The 23,208-nt window shown below is 43.5% G+C and overlaps 1 protein-coding gene across 8 annotated transcripts in view; it reads right to left on the bottom strand.

Moving 5' to 3' along the window:
* The window catches only part of LOC140205808 (palmdelphin-like), a 140,829-nt gene that overhangs the window by 45,106 nt on the left and 72,515 nt on the right, over positions 1 to 23,208 (bottom strand). For 4 of the 8 annotated variants that reach the window (XM_072273512.1, XM_072273514.1, XM_072273513.1 and 1 more), the window contains 2 exons: positions 19,247 to 19,910; positions 17,309 to 17,354 (listed from right to left, as the gene is read on the bottom strand). In XM_072273512.1, the coding sequence (XP_072129613.1) occupies positions 17,309 to 17,354; positions 19,247 to 19,425 (225 nt within the window). In that variant the 5' untranslated portion in view covers positions 19,426 to 19,910. The remainder of the gene's footprint in view (positions 1 to 17,308; positions 17,355 to 19,246; positions 19,911 to 23,208) is intronic. The other 4 variants (XM_072273517.1, XM_072273520.1, XM_072273516.1 and 1 more) reach the window with 1 other exon arrangement.

The following is a 23,208-nucleotide window of genomic DNA, read 5'->3' as shown; positions in this document are numbered from 1 at the left end:
ATTGATGATCATGCTATCTTTCTTTTCTTTCTTGGTCTCATGACTACTCAAAGAGGAAGAATTTCAAGTTGTATACCTTGATAGTAAATGACCCTTTGGACCTTTTGAACTTTACACAATATTCCAACTGTTGTCCAACCATGGTTTTATAGACCTGCACATTACCTTGTGGCTCATTAATAAAGGAAGTCATAACAGAATACCTTGGAAAGAATAATGGAATTGAACAAGGTTGACATGGATTCAAGATGGGAAAATTACATTTGATTAATCTACTGGATTCTTTGAGGACATGCGTAGTTTAGAGAACAATTGGATGCTGTGTCTTTGGATTTTCAGAATGCTTCTGATAAGATCCTACAGGAGTTTGGTCAACCAAGTTAGACGACATGGAACTGGGGATAATGTTCGAGAATTGGTGTTGGACAGATAGCAAAGAGAAAGAAAGGAAATAAATGGATCAATCTCAAGTTGGCAGGTTATGAGTGGTGAGGTAAATTGTACTGAGGTAGCAGATCAGCTATTGTCTTAATGAATAGTAGAGCAGGCCCACTGGTACAGATAGTTTACGCCTGTTCCTATCTATTGTTTTAAATTGTTAAAACTCCCTGTACAATTCTAAAACTGGTTCTTGAGGGTTTGGAAGGAAGAGGAGAAGTCGGGCAGGGAAAATATTGTGAAATGTAATCAGGAAACTATAAATGGAAGATTCAGTTGAGTACTTTAATGGATAGGAAGGTTTCAGGGACAAGGATTTCAAATAAAATTTATTATCCAAGTACATTTACGTCACCAAGATTCGTTTTCTTGCTGACATTCAAAGTAGGCACAAAGAAACCCAACAGAATCAATGGAAAACCACAAAAGATGGGCAAACAACAATTGTAAGGGACTACTGAGAAAACAATGATCTACGTTTGTATGTAAATGGAATGGATTATTAGATCAAATGGTCTTTTTCCTGTTCACAAAAGCATCTGCTTCTGGTCCCTTCAAAACATAATAGCTACTTGACAGCCAGAGGTGGGCTATGACACCAACTCTGTTGAAGTTCTGAACTTCAATAAGGAGCACAACGATTCCAGGTTCAAACCTCCAGTAAATGCACCAAACTTTCTGTCCCAGAATGCTACAAGGAATAAGGGATCTGTGATGAACTTGTAAAAGAGGCTGTGAACTGAGAAGCACTGAGCAGGCAATTTCATACAAACACAAACTGGATGCTATTGGAACATAATCAGTTGTGATCTTCTCTGAAACGCTGCAGTAAAGCTGTCAACAGATAAGTGAATGTATAGGTCACAAAGATGGTCCCAGTTTTGACTCCAAGGCCCTTTGACGTTACAAAATGTCAGAAATGCCATAAGAGTAAAGCATTAATCTGCTTTTAGAGATGCTGATAAGCTCAGACCTTTCCTCAATGTTTTTGTTGATCATCAAACAGGTGGCGTTCCTACTTCAACCATTGCATGGACTTAGACAGGAAAGAGGTGATAAGATAGCAATAGGAGGATCCTGTATTAATTAAACAATTAAAGGTATGATTTTTATATTATAAAATGGGATGGGGGAAGGCAGAACCAGGGAAAACTTTGCAATTTGCAGGGAACAATGGATAGGATTGATTCCCTGCACGAATGGTAACATATTCTTCCATGTGTTCACCAGTGTGTTACTAAAAATCAGAGTTAAGGAATGAGTAACTTGGAAATGTGAAAGGCAGTTTGCAAGGTAATTAATTACTAGCTTTGCAGATGATGACAAATTTCTTCAACTGATCGCTGGTTTCAAATGTGTTCAGAGTCAGAGTTAGAGAGAAATGTAAGTTAGCAGAGTTTACAGTTATAGTTGAGGATTAAAGCTATTTCAACTCTTTAATGCATAGAAGACATATTGGTCCACAACACTCACAACATGCTGGAGGAACTTAGCAGGTCGGGTAGCATCCGTGGAAAAGATCGGTCGACGTTTCGGGCTGGAACCCTTCGTCAGGACTGTAGAGGGGAGGGGCAGAGGCCCTATAAAGAAGGTGAGGGGAGGGTGGGAAGGAGAAGGCTGGTAGGTTCCAGGTGAAAAACCAGTGAGGGGAAAGATAAAGGGGTGGGGGAGGGGAGTCAGGGAGGTGATAGGCAGGAAAGGTGAAGAAAGAATAGGGAAAAACACAATGGGTCGTAGAAGGAGGCGGAACCATGAGGGAGGTGATAGGGGCTGGGGGAGGGGGCAGAGTGACACAGGGATAGGGGAAGGGAGGGGGAGGGAATTACCGGAAGTTGGAGAATTCTATCTTCATACCAAGGGGCTGGAGACTACCTAGATGGTATATGAGGTGTTGCTCCTCCAACCTGAGTTTAGCCTCATCATGGCAGTAGAGGAGGCCATGTATGGACATATCTGAATGGGAGTGGGAAGCAGAGTTGAAGTGGGTGGCTACTGGGAGATCCTGTCTGCTTTGGCGGACGGAGTGGAGGTGCTCGACGAAGCAGTCCCCCAAATGTCAGAAGCATCAATACTGCTGAAGGAGGAGTACAATAAAGAGGTTTTCTAACAATTGGAAACCAAAGAATTTTGGACTGTTGTTTATTTACAAAAGTTGCTATGTTGCCAACAACACTGAGAGTTATGCAGCTGGGTTTATCCCAGGTGATAACCTTGCAATGTGCATTGAGTAGGCTGTCAGCACCCATTGACAGCAAAAACTTAGCACAAGGCTGGAAGCACGACTGCAGTGAAAAGGGGCACCGGCCCACTTAGTCGAGGAATTCTTTTCCAACTTTACAATTGGGTGTGCCAGTTTGAACTAAACTTGTAGTTATGGAGGAATCATTTCCTTAGTGCAACTGTGAATATAGGAAGAATTATATGATGATGTGAATTGAAATCCAACAAGTATATTTGCTCTTCTTTCACCACCCAATAATGAGTATAACACCACTGTTTTCTTTCCCTGCAGAGATTCAGGCTGGAACTTGTGAAAGCTGAAATATTTAAGGGGAATTTGAGGGGTAACTATTTCATTCAATCGGTGGGGGAAATGTGTAACAAGCTGCCATTGGAAGAGGTAGATGTGGGTTCAGTTGTCATATTTAAGTGACGTTTGCTTCGGTACATGGATGGGAAGGGTATAGTTTGGGTGCAGCTGGGTGGGACTACAGAATGTGCAGAAGATATGGGGAGTCTGTAGAGAGGTATAGATACGATAATTGAGAGGGCAAAGATCTGGCAGATGGAGTACAATGTTGTAAATGTGAGGTTATCAACTTTGGAAGGAAAAATGGAAGATCAGATTTAAATGGTTAAAAAATCGCAGCATGCTGCTGTGCAGAGGGACTTGGGAGTTCTTGTGCATGAATCACAAAAGGTTGGTTTGCAGATGCAGCAGGCTATCAAGAAGGCAAATGGGATGTTGTCCTTCATTGCTAGTGGGATTGAATTTAAGAGCAGGGAGGTTATGCTGCAACTGTACAGGGTATTGGTGAGGCTGCATCTGGAGTACTGTGCAAAGTTCTGGTCTCCTTCCTTGAGGAAGGATATACTGGTTTTGGAGGCGATGCAGAGGAGGTTCTCCAGGCTGATTCCAGAGATGAGGGGGTTAGACTATGAGGAGAGATTGAGTCGCCTGGGACTGTACTCACTGGAATTCAAAAGAATGAGAGGAGATCTTGTAGAAACATATAAAATTATGAAAGGGATAGATAAGATAGAGGCAGGAAAGTTGTTTCCACTGATAGGTGATAGAACTAGGGGACATAGCCTCAAGGTTTGGGGGAGTAGATTTAGGACAGAGAAGGTGAACTGCTTTTCCCAGAGGGTGGTGAATCTGTGAAATTCTCTGCCCAATGAAGCAGTGGAGACTACCTCAGTAAATTATGTAAGACAAGGTTGGATAGATTTTTGCACAGTAGGGGGAATTAAAGGTTATGGGGAAAAGGCAGGTGGGTGGAGATGAGTGCATGGCCAGATCAGCCATGATCTTATTGAATGGTGGAGCAAGCTCGATGGGCCAGATGGCCTACTCCTGCTCCTATTTCTTATGTTCTTATATTCTTATGACTGGACAGAAAAACAGACTGGTATGGACTAGATGAGCTTAGGGGCTTGTATTGTGCTTTAGTGACTCTATGACTCTATTCAGAATGTGCATAGTCTGGGCTACTGAGACTATACAGACAAGACAAAAGACAAAAGAGCTACCTAAACTGGAGAATCCAATAGCAAATTCTGCTAAAATATGCCCAGACAGAAGATCAGGTGTTGTCCCTCGAGTTGCATTGTGCCTCGTAACAGTACAGGAATGAGAGGTCATTGAGGGAATGGAATGGTGAATTAAAGTGTCAGGTAACTGGAAGCTGAAAACTTATCACATTCAATGGTTATGATTCCTGATGACTTGTTCTAGCTGAGCCATGACCTGGTAGATCCAGTGAAAGGCTGGGGAACACTGGCAGTGGAGTGTCATTGTATAGAAGACAACACTTTGGGCTGTGAAACAAATAGACAGATAGATAGATACTGACAAAGATAGATACTTTATTGATCCCAAAGGAAATTACAGTGTCACAGTAGCATTACAAGTGCCCAGATATAAATATTAGAAGAGAAGTAAAAAAGAATGAAAAATAAGTTACCACAAACAGTCTAACAGGCGGGGCTTATCACTTCCCCGGCTATAGTTTGACTAATCATACAGCCTAATAGCCAAGGGTAAGGATGACCTCATAAGTGCTTTTTAAAGCAGTGACGTTGTCTTAGTCTATTACTAAAAGTGCTCCTCTGTTCAGCGAAGGTGACATGCAGAGGGTGAGAAACATTGTCTAGAATTTCCAGGAATTTCCGTAGAGTCCTTTGTTCTACCATGACCTCCAGTGTGTCCAGTTTGATTCCTATTACAGAGCCAGCCTTTCTATTCAGTTTATTGAGCCAGTCAGCATCATCTGTGTTGATGTCATTTCTCCAGCACACTATCGCATAGAAGATTGTACTAGTGACAACAAACTGGTAGATCATGTGAAGGAGAGGCCTCCAAAAGATCTCAGGCTCCTCAGGAAGTAGAGGTGACTTTGGCCCTTCTTGTTGGTGCTCCACTCAAATCTGTCATCAAGTACTCGTAGGTCTTCACCACATCCATTTGTGTGGAGGGGAAGTCTCAAAACCAAAGGTTCCCAACCTAGGGTCCACAAATCCCTTAAAAAGGGTGGGAACTCCTGCTCTAAATCATTGTCCTACAAAGCACATGGTTATTGATTTGGATGATAATAATAGTGCTATAGTATTTAATATATGGTTCGGGTTAGTGATTTTCGGATCATTCAAATAGGGAAGGCATCACATCCAAGCTTGGTTTATGGTATTTCGTGTGATTGGAGATCAACATGTTGTGAGAGCAACTGATTGGGAAAGAAAGATTATATTTTACATGTTTGTACAATATGATTCAGAATATATAGGTTAATTAGGTATAAGGTTAGTTGCACTGTGTTTAATGACAGTGATTAATTATACTTGCTCTTGGTCTTTGCGAGAAGCAAGTGGAAGGGTGGGAGTAATTAAACCTTATGTTCGAGTATTCCTCAATGTGACTTTTGCTGCAGTTCAATTTGTTAATTACAGAATTAAACAAAAATTCTTCAACATGTGTAATACAAAAAGCAGGAAATGTTCGTATTTGCATAATGGTTGGGAATAGATCACTCATTTCAACATGGAAGTTTTTGTTGGTAGTATTTCAATGACACTCTCTTACATTTTCAGTACAATGGCAGGTTGAAGTTTTGCTTTCAACATTAAAGTCTGTGAAAGTTACATATCCACAGTTTAGCCACATTTCCTTGCCTAATGCTATTTGATGTCTAGTTCTCAAGAGAAATGGGAACAATGAAGATCATATATTCATCGAGTCATTCACAGAGGGTGGTAGCATACTCTACCCACTCTCAAATGGTAGTCAACTATCATTTGTATAGTACGTTCAAGATGTTGGCTGAATTGTTCAGAAGTGAAGTTTTTATCACATGGATGGTGGGGGGAAGAAACAGTAGGTAGGAGTAACAGCAATCCCTTCAAAAATACTTTGACGGTATTCCTTTTAGAAAAGCATTGCATGGGATGATACCCGGCTGAATTAGCATTTGAAGTAGAGTTCATGATATTTGTGTTAAGACCATAAGGCATAGGAACAGAATTAGGCCATTTGACCCTTCGAGTCTGCTCCCCCCTTCCACTATGGCTAATTTATTATTACTCTCAACTTCATTCTCCTGTGGATAACTCCATGAATTGCAATCTGTTGAGGGCCAGATCAGAGGCGTTCAAGTCTGGCAAACAAGAAAGTTACAAGAGGGCTAGGTGTGATCTCTGGAAAGCTATCTCATGGGCGAAGTGGTTGTTCTGGACTAAATTTGAATTAATGAAGAAAGCTCAGCAGGTGTGGCAGGGCTTGAATGTTATCACTTCTTACAAAGTGTAATCAAGCGACATGGGTGTCAACAGGGCTTCGCTTCCAGATAAGCACAATGCCTTCTATGCTCACTTTGACAATCATAATATGGAAGAGACCTCATGATCTCCCACCACCCCTGATGAACCTGCGATTGCAGTCGCAGAGACCAAAGCAAAGGCATCCTTCAGGAGGGTGAACCCAAAGAAAGCTTCAAGATGAGGTACCTGGCTGACAACTAAAGACTTGAGCTGATTAAATGACTGGAGTGTACACTGAGATCTTTAACCTCTCACTTCAGCAGTCTAAGGTAACCACCTACTACAAGCAGGCTTCAATTATACTGGTGCCTAAGAAGAATGTAGTAACCTGCCTCAGTGACTATCATCCAGCAGCACTTACATCAATATTGATGACGTTTTTATGAGAGGTTGATGATGAAACATGTCAACTCCTGCCTCAGAAGCGACTTGGATCTGCTCCAATTATGCACATCTGCACAACAGGTCCACAGCAGATGCCATTTCATTGATTCCTCACTAAACCTTGGACATTTGACCAGCAAAGATGCACACATCAGGATGCTCCTTATTGCCTATAGCTGGGCAATCAATTATCCCCTCAAAACTAATCAATAAGCTTCAAGACCATGGTCTCAAGACCTTTTTGTGCAATTGCATGCTCAATTCCCTCTCAGTTTCCCTATTCAGTTTGGATTGGCAACAACATCTCCTCTACAATCTCCATCAGCACAATTTCACAACAAGGCTGTGTGCTTCGCTTCCTGCTCCACTTGCTTTACACGTATGGCTGTAAGGCTGAGCACAGCTTGAATGTCATCTTGAGTTGGCTGATGACACCATGGTCATGGGCCAAATCTAAGGTGGTAATGAATCAGCATATAGGAGTGTGATTGAAAATCTGGCTCAGTGGTGCCACAACAACCGTTTGCAAGACCAAGGAGCTGATTATTGACTTAAGGAGGAGGAAACCAGCGGTCCATGAGCCAGTCCTTTATCAGGGAATCAGAGGTGGAGAGGGTGTTATCATTTCAGAGGACCTGTCCTGGGCCCAGCACATAAGTGCAATTATGAAGAAAGAACATTGTGCCTCTACAGTACTACTTTAGAGGTTTGTAAAGATTCAGCATGACATCTAAAACTTTGACAAACTTCCATAGATGTGTAATCAGGAACATATTGTCTGGCTGCATCACAGCCTAGTGTGGAAGCACCAAGGCCCTTGAGTGGAAAATACTCTAAAGAGTGGTGGATATGGCTCAGTTCTCCATGGGTAAGTCCCTCCCCACCACGGAGCAGACCTACACAGTGTTGTTGCAGGAAAGCAGCATCCATCATCCAGAACCCTTGCTGCCCAGGTCATGCCCTCTTCTCACCACTGCCACCAGGAAGGAACCTCAGGACTCACACCACCCGGTTCAGGAATGGGTATTACCCCTGAACCATCAGGCTCTTGAGCCAGAGGGATAACTTCACTGAACTTTACTTGCCTCATCACTAAACTGTTCCCATAAACTATGGACTCTTTTCTGAGGACACTTCGCCTCATGTTCTTGATATTTATTGCTTATTTATTTATTTATTATTTTCTTTTTGCATTTGCATGGTTTCTTGTCTTTTACACGCTGGTTATCCGCTCTGCCTGTGTGCTCTTTTCTTGATTCTATTATGGATATTTTGGGTAGCCGGGTGGGGAGACATCTTAACAAAAGAGGTGTAAGGCACTCCTTCTCTCTGCTAGCCTGCAGGTCACCCTTGGGCAAGGTGTAGCACCCGCTTAGCCCACGATCAGGGTCACATAAAGCCATTGGAGCAGGTGATGGATGATTGTCTGAGCAATGGTGCACATCACAAGTCCTAGTTATGCGACCACTGGCGCCAAACAGACAATCTCTGAAGAGTATTGATAATGGCTGAGGTCACACTTCTTGTAAAGACACTGCCCAGTAGAAGCAAATGGAAAACCACTTCTGTAGAAAAATTTGCCAAGAACAATCATGGTCATGGAAAGACCATGATCACTTAACGTCATATGACATGGCACAAAACGAACAATTATTATTATTGGATTTATTGAGTATGCCTGCAGGAAAATGAATCTCAGGGTTGTATATGGTGACATATATGTACCACGAACTGCCTTCTCCTTATAACCTTTGATGCCCTTACTAATCATGAACCTATCAACCACTGCTTTAAATATACCCAATGACTTGGCCTCCATAGCCGTCTGTGACAATGAATTCCACAGATTCACTGCCCTCTGGCTAAAGAAATTCCTCCTCATCTCCGTACTAAAGGGATGTCCCTATATTCTGAGGCTGTGCCCACTGCTTTCTGGCTCTAGACTCCCCACTATGGGAAACATCCTCTCCACGTCCACTCTATCTGGGCCTCTCAATATTTGATAGGTTTCAATGAGATCCCCCCTCATTCTTCTAAAGTCCAGAGAATTCAGACCCAGGACCATCAAATGACCCTCACATGCTAGCCCTTTCATTCTCAGAATTATTCTCATGAACCCCCTCAGGACCCTGTCCAATGCCAGCACACATCTTTTCTTAGATAAAAACTGATCTGCCCCCTGACCTCAGCAGCAGAGCAAGAGGATGGCTATATTGGCCCCTGACTTTAGCTTGTCTTTGACTTTTGTGCTCCAGTGTGCAGGTAAGCAAAGACAAAAAGACCCCTATTAGACACCTGGCCATCATTTTCCAATGAACAACCAAGCTGAGAGCTATAATGTTCTGCACCATTAAGTGAACAAAATAAAAACTTTTCATTGTGTTTGATAACAGAGGTACCAAAGAAAGGAAACTAAATTCTCAACAGTCAGAACTAATGTGAAGTATAGAGATAGATAGGATATACTAATCACTATAGGTGGAGATGTTTGTTAATACAGCAATGGAAAAAGCAAAATTGTTTTTTGGGTTTCATATCAAGAGTGATAGAATTGCAAAGTTGAGGTTTACATATATTGACTTTTAGGTGGAATACTGTGGAACACAACTGGAGTACTGTGAACTGTACAAAGACCCATTGGAGACATACAGCATTCGATGCTTCATAGACACCCCATCCACATCAATTCACTGACTCGACCATTGATCGTGTGGATAGTCAGAGGCTTTTTCCCAGGGCTGAAATGGCTAGCATGAGAGGGCACAGTTTTAAGGTGCTTGGAAGTAAGTACAGAGGAGATATCAGGGTAAGTTTTTTATGCGGAGAGTGGTGAGTGCGTAGAATGGGCTGCCGGCGACAGTGCTGGGTGCGGATACAATAGAATATTTTAAGAGACTCCTGTACAGGTATATAGAGCTCAGAAAAGTAGAGGGCTATGGGTAACCCTAGGTAATTTCTCAGGTTAACACATGTTCGGCACAACTTTGTGGGCCGAGGGGCCTGTATTGTGCTGTAGGTTTTCTACGTTCTGTTTCTATGAGTCCACTGCCGAAACACAGTAGGAGCAGTTTACAGCATCTACAGATGCACAGCAGCAAATCACCAAGGTGCATCAGACAGCATCTTTCAAACCCGCAAAGAGGACAAAAGCAGCAACAGCATGGGAGCATTGCCAGCAGGAAGTTGCCCTCCAAGCCGCACACAATGCTGGCTTGGAAGCATATTGCCGTTGCTTCAACATTGCTGGGCAAAGATCCTGGAACAACATCGATGGTAATCTCCACACTTCCATATCCGGAACAGTTCAAAGAGGCAGCTCACCACCGCCCCAGGGATCGGCAATTATATACTGACTCACTGGTAAAAGCAATAATACTTAAATGAATAAAAAGAAAGTATAGGCATATTTATGAGTCAGTTAGTTGTATGATTGAAAAGAAAAGAATAAATGGAATTGTGAAGAGGACTATGTGAAGATGGAAGGCAGGAAGTTTGCATAGACCATAAATGCTGACAAAGGCCTGTAGGGGCAAATGGACAGCCTCATTCTATAATATTTTCCACATAATTCAGAAATTTATTATATTCTTCTTCCATTGTACTCATCCTACCTGACAATGTGGACCATGGTAACCATACCTACCTGACAAAACTGCCCTGTTCACAAAATGCAGGACAAATCTATTGCAGCAAATTACTGCTCAATCTGTCTTCTCTCAGCAATGAACGAGCTGATGAAAAGTTTTTATGACTCTGCTTTTAAATGAAACCTGCTTACTGATGTCCAGTTTGGGCTTAGCCAAAAATATTGAGCTTCCAACTTCATCAAAGCCTTGGGTCCAAATATGGACCCAGACAACAGAATTTCAGGGATGGGCAAGATAAGTGCCCATGGCAATAAGGCAGCACTTGACTGGGAGTGGCATCAGGTGTCCTAGTAAATATGACATTAATTAGAATCAAGGGGAAACTGCTCTAATAGTTGGAGCCAGAGCTTAAACAAAGGATGGTTGCTGGAGGGCAGCCATCCCGGCTTAAGAACATCATTTCAGGGTGTCCTTGAGGCTGTGTCCTATGCCCAACTGTTTTTGGATGCTTCAATAATAACCTTCCTTTCACTATAAAATCAGAAGTGGCAACATATGGCTGATGATTCCACAATGTTTAATTCTATTTGCAATTTCTCAGAAACAGAAGCAGTTCATGTCTGCATGCAGCAGAACCTAACCAACCTTCAGGGACAATATTTACATTACAGAAGTACCAGACTATCTTTCGCAAGAAAATCTAAACACCTATCCCTCATATGCTAGGCTGCCGGAAGCAGGTCTTCGGGTGACAGTCAGAGGGGGGAAAGCGAAGGTTAATAGACAAGTAGTGCAGAGCACCCTGTAGCCATTCCCCTGAATAATAAGTTTACCGTTCTGGATACTGTTGGCGGGGATGACCGACCAGGTGTGAGCCACGGTGGCAGGGCCTCTGGCACTGAGTCTGACCCTGTGGTGCAGAAGGGTGGGACAGAGAAGAGGAGAGCTGTCGTCATTGGGGACTCTATAGTCAGGGGAGCAGACAGGAGATTTTGTGGACGTGAGAAGGACACCCGCATGGTTTGTTGCCTCCCGGGTGCCAGGGTCCGGGATGTCTCTGACCGGGTGCACGACATCCTGGTATGAGAGGGAAAGCAACCAGAAGTCGTGATACATGTTGGTACCAGCGACATAGGCAGGAAGAGGGATGAGGTCCTGAAGTGTGAGTTTCGGGAACTAGACAGAAGGCTGAAGAACAGGACCTCAAGTGTGGCGTTCTCAGGATTGCTGCCAGTGCTACGTGACAGTGATGGTAAGAATTGGAGGAGATGGCAGTTGAATGCGTGGCTGAGGAGTTGGTGCAGGGAGCAGGGCTTTAGATTTTTGGATCATTGAGATCTCTTCTGGGGAAGGTGGGACTTGCACAGATTGGATGGTTTGCACCTGAACTCGAGCAATATCCTTGAGGGTAGGTTTGCTAGCATGGTTCGGGAGGGTTTAAACTAATTTGCAAGGGGGGTGGGACCTGGAGCGATAGGGCAGTGAAAGAAGTGCATGGAGTAAAGCTAGATCTAACATATAGAGAGGCCTTGAGGAAAGAGAAGCAGAATAAAGGGTGTAAATGTAGTAAGGTAGAAGGGCTAAAGTGCGTGTACTTCAGTGCAAGAAGCATCAGGAACAAAGGTGATGAACTGAGAGCTTGGATACATACATGGAATTATGATGTAGTGGCCATTACAGAGACCTGGCTGGCACCAGGGCAGGAATGGATTCTTAAAAGGGATAGAGAGGGGGAAAAGGGGAGGAGGGTTGGCATTACTGGTCAGGGATACTATTACAGCTACAGAAAGGTTGGTAATGTAGCAGGATCCTCTTTTGAGTCAGTATGGGTGGAAGTCTGGAACAGGAAGGGAGCAGTTACTCTATTGGGAGTATTCTATAGGCTCCCAGAGATACTGAAGAGCAGATTGGGAGGCAGATTTTGGAAAGGTGCAAAAAATAACAGCGTTGTTATCAGGGGTGACTTTAACTTGCCTAATATTGATTGGCACCTGATTAGTTCCAAGGGTTTGGACGGGGCAGAGTTTGTGAAGTGTGTCCAAGATGGATTCCTGTCACGGTATGTTGGACAGGCCAACTGGGGGAATGCCATACTAGATCTAGTATTAGGTAACGAACCAGGTCAGGTCACAGATCTCTCAGTGGGTGAGCATCTGGGGAACAGTGACCACCACTCGCTGGCCTTCAGCATTGTCATGGAAAAGGATAGAATCAGAGAGGACAGGAAAATTTTTATTTGGGGAAGGGCAAATTATGAGGCTATAAGGTTAGAACTTACGGGTGTGAATTGGGATGATGTTTTAGCAGGGAAATGTACTATGGACATGTGGTCGATGTTTAGGGATCTTTTGCAGGATGTTAGGAATAAATTTGTCCCGGTGAGAAAGATAAAGAATGGTAGGGTGAAGGAACCATGGGTGACAAGTGAGGTGGAAAATCTAGTCAGGTGGAAGAAGGCATTAGGAAGCAAATATCAGATGGGTCTATTGAGGAATATAGGGTAGCAAGAAAGGAGCTTAAGAAGGGGCTGAGAAGAATAAGAAGCGGGCATGAGAAGACCTTGGCGAGTAGGGTAAAGGAAAACCCCAAGGCATTCTTCAATTATGTGAAGAACAAAAGGATGACAAGAGTGAAGGTAGGACCAATTAGAGATAAAGGTGGGAAGACATGCCTGGAGGATGTGGAACTGAGCGTGGTCCTCAATGAATACTTCTCTTTGGTATTCACCAATGAGAGGGAACTTGATGACGGTGAGGACAATATGAGTGAGGTTGATGTTCTGGAGCATGTTGATATTAAAAGAGAGGAGGTGTTAAAATACATTAGGACAGATAAGTCCCCGGGGCCTGACGGAATATTCCCCAGGCTGCTCCACGAGGCGAGGGAAGAGATTGCTGAGCCTCTGGCTAAGATCTTTATGTCCTCGTTGTCCACGGGAATGGTACCGGAGGATTGGAGGGAGGCGAATGTTGTCCCCTTGTTCAAAAAAGGTAGTAGGGATAGTCCGGGTAATTATAGACCAGTGAGCCTTACGCCTGTGGTGGGAAAGCTGTTGGAAAAGATTCTTAGAGATAGGATCAACGGGCATTTGGAGAATCATGGTCTAATCAGGGACAGTCGGCATGGCTTTGTGAAGGGCAGATTGTGTCTAATAAGCCTGATAGAGTTCTTTGAGGTGACCAGGCATATAGATGAGGGTAGTGCAGTGGATGTGATCTACGTGGATTTTAGTAAGGCATTTGACAAGGTTCCACACGGTAGGCTTATTCAGAAAGACAGAAGGCATGGGATCCAGGGAAGTTTGGCCAGGTGGATTCAGAATTGGCTTGCCTGCAAAAGGCAGAGGGTCATGGTGGAGGGAGTATATTCGGATTGGAGGGTTGTGACTAGTGGTGTCCCACAAGGATCGGTTCTGGGACCTCTACTTTTCATGATTTTTATTAACGACCTGGATGTGGGGGTAGAAGGGTGGGTTGGCAAGTTTGCAGACGACACAAAGGGGGAGGGATGGAGCCAAGTGCTGGACAGGTGATTGGCAAAAGGGATACGAGAGGATCATGGGACAGGAGGCCCAGGGAGAAGGAAAAGGGGGAGGGGGGGGGAACCCAGAGGATGGTCAAGGGGTATATTCAGAGGGACAGAGGGAGAAAAAGGAGAGTGAGAGAAAGAATGTGTGTATAAAAATAAGTAACAGATGGGGTACGAGGGGAAGGTGGGGCATTAGTGGAAGTTTGAGAAGTCAATGTTCATGCCAGCAGGTTGGAGGCTACCCAGACGGAATATAAGGTGTTGTTCCTCCAACCTGAGTGTGGCTTCATCTTTACAGTAGAGGAGGCTGTGGATAGACATATCAGAATGGCAATGGGACATGGAATTTCTCCCTAGGCCTCCTGTCCCATGATCCTCTCATATCCCTTTTGCCAACCAACTGTCCAGCTGTTGGCTCCATCCCTCCCCCTCCTGTCTTCTCCTATCATTTCAGATCTCCCGTTCCCTCTCCCACTTTCAAATCTCTTACTAGCTCTTCTTTCAGTTAGTCCTGACAAAGGGTCTCGGCCCGAAATGTTGACTGTACCTCTTCCTAGAGGTGCTGACTGGTCTGCTGTGTTCACCTGCAACTTTTATGTGTATTGCTTGAAATTCTAGCATCTGCAGTTTTCCTCATGTTTGTGTTATATGTCACCACATACTATCTTGAGGTTTTTGCAGGCATTTACAGTAGAACTGAGAAATACAATAAAATCAATGAGAAACTACTCGCAAACAATGTGCAAAAATCGATAAACTGTGCAAATAAGAAATAAGGAAATAAATAATTTCCATATTTGCATTGTCCTTGAAAGTCAGTGCACAGGTTCTGGAGTCAATTCAGAGTTGAGGTGAGTGAGGTTATTCACGCTGTTTCATGAGTCTGATGGTTGAAGGGTAATAATTGTCCTTGAACCCTGTGTTCTGGGACCTAAGGCTAAGTAGGCATCCGTTAGTCTCGTGAGACCATGGATTTGCACCTTGTAAGTTTTCCAGGGCGCAGGCCTGGACAAGGTTGTATGGAAGACCGGCAGTTGCCCATGCTGCAAGTCTCCCCTCTTCACGCCACAGATGTTGTCCAAGGGAAGGGCACTAGGGCCGATACAGCTTGGCACTGGTGTCGTCGCAGAGCAATGTGTGGTTAAGTGCCTTGCTCAAGGACACAACACGCTGCCTCAGCTGAGGCTCGAGCTAGCGACCTTCAGATCACTAGACCAATGCCTTAACCACTTGGCCACACGCCAACAAGGGGTAAGTACGCCAGTCACATGGGGACACCACCACTCACATGGGCAGCTTCAAATTACGCAGCATCCTGACTTAGACGCTTTCTGTTTCATTGTCATTGGGTCTGTGTTACAGTACCCTCCCACCTATACATTATTGACATACCTTTACCCAGCTTTTATTTTCTCCATGTAAAAGGACAGCTCAGCTGACCTGTTCTAGGGCAATAAATGAGGCACAATATATCCCAGTGATGTCTAGATTGTAAAAAATAAATGACCACATATATAAGTGAAAAACTAAACTCCTGGAGGTGAACACCTTTGCAGATTGTGAGGTTTATGCACTGATTCTTGAGTATGAATCATCAATATAAATTTTGAGTGATTGTGGTCCCACCACACTTCCAATAGAAAACCACCTGACACATTTTACCATTATGAGTAGCTATCCAAACAATTTACCTTCTGGTTTCTCTTTTGTGGTTTACTAATAGGCACCTGTTCCTTGACTTCACATGTTCTGAACCGCCTATTGCTTTCCCTTATCAAAGTCCTTTTCAAAATCCAAATGAAATGCAGCTGCTGCATTATTGTTGCCTGCATACGTTGGTCCTGACCTTTCAAAGATTTCAATAAGCTTGATTGAATGTGATCTTCCTTTTAGAAATTTGTGTTGGCGATTCTTTGATATATTTTTGGTTTCTGAATTTCAGTTGATTACATCTTTTAGTAAAAAAAAGATCAACTAACTGATGTAAGCAATTTTGTTTGCAATTTTCAGGACTTGTTCCACCTCTTTCTTTTTAGTAACAGAACAACCTTAGCTGTCTTCCAGTCTTCTAATACTGTTTCCTTTTCAATTATTTTTGCAAATCTATAAATCCTTTGATATTTAAGATATGGTTCATTCAAAACTGGGGTTTTATTCTCTTATGTGATAATTGTTTGTTGCTGGACTGCTAACATTATTGCGAAGTTTTCTGTACAGGTTCAGGTAGATAAAACAATTATGAGACATTAACATAGAAAATCTACAGTATATTACAGGCCCTTCAGCCCACAACGTTGTGCTGACCATGTAACCTACTCGAGAAACTGCCTAGAATTTTCCTAGCGCTCTATTTCTCTGAGCTCCATGTACCTATCTAAGAGGCTCTTAAAATACCCTTTAATTAAAATTAACCTTTAACTGGCATTAAAACTTTAGATCAGTATCTTGAAGAAAATTTGTTATTTTTGAAACAATGCAAAAGTAATTTATTTCCTCATTTTCTAAAGAAGTTTAATGCTTGACACTTCTGTACAAATACAGTACAACACTTTTTTTCTGGGCTTAGAGACTGGATAATGTAATGATGTGCCAATTTCTAAATTAGGTTTTAAATCTTATGATCAAATCACTGGCTGTCATTAATATATTATTCAGTAGACACTCAAGAATAATCATTTCCAATTGCAAGTAATTATAGCAAATACAGTTATCTTAACTATTATTAATACATAGCAAATATATTTTCAAATATTTTAACTATGTAGATCTCTAAATGAGATCCAAACTAATAGAAATACTTTGAGGAGGTATCCTGTCAGCCATGTATAACATCTGTCTTCCTATTGCTGTAACAAATTTTGAAAAATCACAACAAAAATCTTTTAGACCATGGTTATTACAAGAATGTCATCATGGCACAGAGAGAAACGTTATAATTAGATTGATGTGGCATCAGGCTTTAGTCTCAACTAGAAGAAAGTAGCCTGCCCTTAGACTCTGACATCACATGAAAACAGATACTTTAAAAATCATTTGCAGGGACATACGCCTCTGCTACACTCTCTTGTAGATTTCAGTTCTTAATTTTTTGACTTCAATGGTTATTTAATCCAACAATGAAAATATACAATTCTACCACTGTACAGGGAGAGATCAAATGCGGAGAATATTTTGATATAAACATCACAAGTCTTTAATTAACTAATTCTTGCCAGAAAGGAATACTTAACTGAAGTTGAAGATCCTTGGAGACTTTGACCTGAAAGTGTCCTTCACGCATACTTACAAACAATACACAGATTGGATTACACAAAAGGCAAATTTAGAGGACTTACAGTGATGGCTTGTAGTCTTTCCTTTAGTAGGTAAGTCTCGTCCATCCTAAATCAAAACAGAAAGAGCAAAAGTAGATGGCTGGCAAACATGAGCAGGAGAGGGAGACGCGAGTGCAGGCGTGTGCTGCAGCTGGGGTGGAGAATATTCCTGGCTTGTCAGGACGTCTCCCAGCAGATGATGGTACTGGCCTGACTCAGACAGGCACATGCGATGAAGGTTGCAGAAGCAGATTGCTGGCCTGACTGTCACATTTGAGTGACAGACCATATGTTCTCCTTGGCCCAGAATTCCTTTTGTTCAATTGTTTCAGGAGGTGAGGCAGCTTCCTGCTATCCAGCATTCAGAGAAAATACAGTTTCTTACAGATAAAAAAAGATTGCATGTCTGCAATAAGAACCAAAAATGCAGAATGCTACTGAACAGTTAACATGTACAACTAATATTAAAGATATAAAGTGGGTATATTTCAGAGGTTCAGAATGAAAGAAAAAAATGAGTTTTATAAAAGAATTCCTCAATTGTTCTGGGACTCCTACTCTTCGTGATTTTTTGAAATGACCTGGATGAGGAAGTGGAGGGACGGGTTAGTAAATCTGCTGATGACGCAAAGGTTGGGGTTGTTGTGGATAGTGTGGAGGGCTGTCAGAAGATACAGCGGGACATTGATATGATGCAAAACTAGGCTGAGAAGTGGCAGGTGGAGTTCAGCCCAGATAAGTGTGAGGTGGTGCATTTTGGTAGGTCAAATGTGATGGCAGAATACAGCATTAATGGTAAGACTCTTGGCAGTGTGGAGGATCAGAGGGATCTTGGAGTTTGAGTCCATAGGACACTCAAAGCTGCTGCGCAGGTTGACTCTGCGTTAAGAAGGCATATGATGTATTGGCCTTCATCAACCGTGGGATTCAATTTAAGAGCCGGAAGGTAATGTTGCAGCTATATAGGACCCTGGTCAGACCCCACTTAGAGTACTGTGCTCAATTCTGGTCGCCTCACTACAGGAAGGACGTGGAAACCATGGAAAAGGTGCAGAGGAGATTTACAAGGATGTTGCCTGGATTGGGGAGCTTGCCTTATGGGAATAGGTTGAATGAACTCGGCCTTTTCTCCTTGGAGCAACGGAGGATGAGAGGTGACCTGATAGAGGTGTACAAGTTAATGAGAGGCATTGATTGTGTGGGTAGTCAGAGGCTTTTCCCCAGGGCTGAAATGGCTAGCATGAGAGGGCATATTTTAAGGTGCTTGGAAGTAGGTACAGAGGAGATGTCAGGGGTAAGTTTTTTTACGCAGAGAGTGGTGAGTGCGTGGAATGGGCTGCCGGCGGCGGTGGTGGAGGTGGAAATGATAGGGTCTTTTAAGAGACTCCTGGATATGTACATGGAGCTTAGAAAAATAGAGGGCTATGGGTAAGCCTAGATAGTTCTAAGGTAAGGACATGTTTGGCACAGTTTTGTAGGCCGAAGGGCCTGTATTGTGCTGTAGATTTTCTATGGATCTATGTTTCTAATTCTTTGGTGGTACAGAGATACAGTTGGTAGAGAAGCTGCTTCACAGCTCCTGTAATTCATGTAGAATCCAGACCTCTGATGCTGTCTATGTGGAGTTTACATGTTCTTGCTGTGACTTTGTAAATCTTCTTTGGGTTCTCCAATTTCCTCCCAATGCTCTGCCGCTTGGTGGGTTAACTGGGCAAAATACATTGCCTCTTGTGTGTAGCAGAGCAGTAGAATCTAGGGGGGTTGTTGAGAATTGAGGGAAGTTGTGAGAGCAAGCATGGTAGGCATGCTATTTTGGCCTGGAATGTGTGGCAATACTTGTGGGCTTCCCCTAGCACATTTTTGGGTGTGTCCGTTGCCAATGCAAATAAAGCATTTCACTATATGTTTCGATGTAGGTGATAAGTAAATCCGAACCTGATTTTGTAAATTGTGAAGTACCTGTGCAGTGATATCCACATCCCAGAAAGAGCAAAAGTTACAGCTAACAATGTATTTTTGAAGTGTTGAGACTGTAGTGGTGCACGGCAGTGGGGGTGATTGGGGAATTCCAAGATCTGAGACTGAAGGATCCTTATCGTCTTCCGATTAACCACCTGCAGCCTGTTCCTTATTTTCATGCTGCTGGTGAGATGCCCACATCAATCTGCTGGGAATGTGAGGAGGTGTGAGCGTCTGGTGGCTGCTGAACTCTAAGTAGCATCAGCGATCGGCCAGATGGGGTGATTGGTACTGGAATTACATTTTCCATCCCTTCTCCTGCCTGACGCCAGCTCAGAGTATTGTGGCCAATTGCACTGTGTCAGAATCTTTACTCATTATTAACTTCGTATAGAAAGGAGATGTTGCAGAAGACATTGGTCGTTGCCAGTATTCTAAAGCAGTCTGACGTCAGAGTGTCTGCTCTTCCTCGGCAACAGATAAGTTTCTTCTACATTGCAATCAGCCATGATTATAATGCTGACATCGATCAATTACATGCCCCAACGTAAGAGAGACCTTCTTTGGCCATGTGGCTCAACATTGTCTGGTGGTGAATCATCAACTTAACTTAGAATCACAAACAATAACCTTTTGGTTTATTCTTGATCAAAGGACTTTGTCTCTGCAAAAAAAAAAATGCTGTTTGGTAAGTGTAATGATCAAAATTAAAATGTCTTTTTTAACACGTTATCAGACTGCAAACGTTATCGAGTAAATAATTGCTGAGTTGAGGAAAAACTTTTTCACCCAGAGAGTGGTGGATATGTGGAATGCTCTGCCCCAGAAGGCAGTGGGGGCCAAGTCTCTGGATGCTTTCAAGAAAGAGATGGATAGAGCTCTTAAAGATAGTGGAATCAAAGGTTATGGGGATAAGGCAGGAACTGGATACTGATTGTGGATGATCAGCCATGATCACCGTGAATGGCGGTGCTGGCTCGAAAGGCCGAATGGCTTAATCCTGCACCTATTGTCTATTGTTTCTAAGTCCACATTTTGTTCATTTACCCTGATAATGGTTTTATTTTTGGCTTTAACCCAAAGGTAGAGCAGTATGGTAGTGTAGCGATTAGCGGAACACTTCACAGTATCAGCTATGAGAGCATGGTTCAATCCCTGCCACTGCCTGTAAGGAACCCATATGTTCTCCTCATGACCACGTGGGTTTCCTCTGGGTTCTCTAGGGAAGAACCCTAGAGTGTTTCTTCCCACACTCCAAATATGTACAATTAGGGTCGATAAGTTGTGGGCATGCTACGTTTGAGGAGGAAGCATGGCGGCACTCCCTCAACCATCAGACTCTTGAACCAAAAGGGATAATCTTGATTCAACTTCACTTGCCCCATCATTGAAATGCTCTCACAACTTATGGACTCACCTTCAAGGACGCTTCATTTAATATTCTCAATATTTATTGCTTTTTATCTATTATTATTATTATTATTATTTCTTTCTTTACATAATTGCACGGTTTGTTGTCTTATGCACGCTGGTTGAACACCCCATTTGGTGCGGTCTTTCATTGATTCTATTACGGATTCATTCAGTATGCTCTCAAGAAAATGAATCTCATGGTTGTATATAGTAACATATATGTACTTTGAATTTTGACACTTGCAGCCGCCCCCAGCACATCTTATGTTGGTCATTGCTGCAAACAATGTATTTCACTGTATATTACAATATTTCGATGCCCATGAGGCCTATAAAGCTAATCTTTACACATTAAGTATTTATTCTGTTTATATCCTCCAGATGATGATTTTGGTTTTGCTGTCATTGATGTGACAGATGCCTCTAACCATGGCTGATTTCTGGACTAAGTTGTTTTCAGTCACGCTTTTCCACTTTCCCTATTTGAGTAACTTTGTAGCAGTTAGTTTTATTCTCAGTGGCATGCTCCTGCTCAGTGACGACATTTGAGGAAGAGGGATGAGGGTGCTGAACTGAGAGGTGTTTCAGAACAAACCTTAGGCATGAAATAGATGACAAAGCATTGACAACTATCTAAGGCACGTTTTTTTTTGAGATACAGCATGGAATAGTCCTTGCTGCCCCTCCGAGCTGCACTGCCCAGCGATACCCCGATTTTAATTCTAGCCTAATCATGGGTCAATTTATAATGACCAATTAACACACCGTGTGTCTGGACAGTCTAGCCTGTGGGAGGAAACCGAAGCACCTGGAGGAAACCCATGCGGTCACGGGGAGAATGTATAAACTCCTTACAGGCAGGGTCAGGTCGCCTGTACTGTAAAGCTCTGTGCTAACCACTCCGCTAGCAGGCCACTGTACCGTGCATGTGTTTTGGCTTATATGACTGTCAAACCTATTAGATATTTCAATCATAAACACAAAATAATCTGCAGATGCTGGGGTGTCCAATCCCTATACAATACATTCCACATGAAGAAGGCCTCAAAGCCCTCCACTACTTTCTGGATAATAGCCCTCACTAGTTCCCCACCACCACTACCCTCCTCCGGTTGGCGGAACTGGTACTCACACTCAATAACTTCTCTTTTGGCTCTTCCCACTTTCTTCAGAACAAGGGTGTAGCTATGGGAACTTGCATGGGCCCTAGCTATGCCTGCCTCTTTGTTGGTTATGTGGAACAGTCTGTGCTCCAAACCTATTCTGGTACTGCTCCCCAACTTTTCCTTTGCTACATTGACGACTACATTGGTGCTGCTTCCTGCACTCATGCTGAGCTCGTCAATTTCATTGACTTTACCTCAAACTTCCACCCAGCCCTCAAATTCACTTGGTCTATCTCGGACACTTCTCTCCCCTTTCTTGATCCCTCAGTCTCCATCTCTGAAGAGACTGTCCACTGACATCTTCTACAAGCCCACTGATTCTCATAACTACCTCGACTATACCTCTTCCCACCCCGCCACATGCAAAAATGCCATTCCCCATTCCCAGTTCCTTCGTCTCCGCAGCACCTGCTCCGAGGATGAGGTTTTCCATTCCAGGACATCTCAAATGTCCTCTTTCTTTAAGGATCGTGGTTTCCCTTCTGCTGTCATCAATGATGCCCTCACCTGCATCTCCTCCATTTCCCGCACTTCGGCCCTCACCCCATCCTCCCGCCACCGCAACAGGGACAGAGTTCCCCTTGTCCTCTCCTACCAGCCCACTAGCCTCCGGATCCAACACATTATCTTCCGCAACTTCCGCCACCTTCAACAGGACCCCACCACTAAGCACATCTTTCCCTCTCCACCCCTCTCCGCCTTCTGCAGGTATCGGTCCCTCCGCGACTCCCTGGTCCACACGTCCCTCCCCACGGATTTCCCACCTGGCACTTATCCCTGTAAGTGCAAGTGCTAAACCTGTCCCTACACCTCCTCTCTTGCCACCATTCAGGGCCCTAAACAGTACTTCCAAGTGAGGCAAAACTTTACTTGTGAGTCTGTTGGGGTCATCTATTGCATCCGGTGCTCCCGGTGCGGCCTCCTCTACATCGGTGAAACCCGACGCAGATTGGGGGACCGCTTTGTCGAGCACCTCCGCTCCTTCCGCCAAAACAGACAGGATCTCCCAGTAGCCACCCACTTCAACTCTGCTTCCCACTCCCATTCAGATATGTCCATACATGGCCTCCTCTACTGCCATGATGAGGCTAAACTCAGGTTGGAGGAGCAACACCTCATATACCGTCTAGGTAGTCTCCAGCCCCTTGGTATGAACATAGAATTCTCCTACTTCTGGTAATTTCCTCCCCCTCCCTTCCCCTATCCCTATTTCACTCTGCCCCCTACCCCAGCTGCCTACCACCTCCCTCATGGTCCCGCCTCCTTCTACTACCCATTGTGTTTTCCCCTATTCTTTCTTCACCTTTCCTGCCCATCATCTCCCTGCCTCCCCTCCCCCACCCTTCTATCTTTCCCCTTACTGGTTTTTCACCTGGAACCTAC

This window comes from Mobula birostris, chromosome 12 (genome assembly GCF_030028105.1).
Source record: "Mobula birostris isolate sMobBir1 chromosome 12, sMobBir1.hap1, whole genome shotgun sequence".
Lineage (NCBI taxonomy): Eukaryota > Metazoa > Chordata > Chondrichthyes > Myliobatiformes > Myliobatidae > Mobula > Mobula birostris.
Note: the sequence above shows the minus strand (reverse complement) of the source record. Positions and strands in the feature narration are given on the sequence as shown.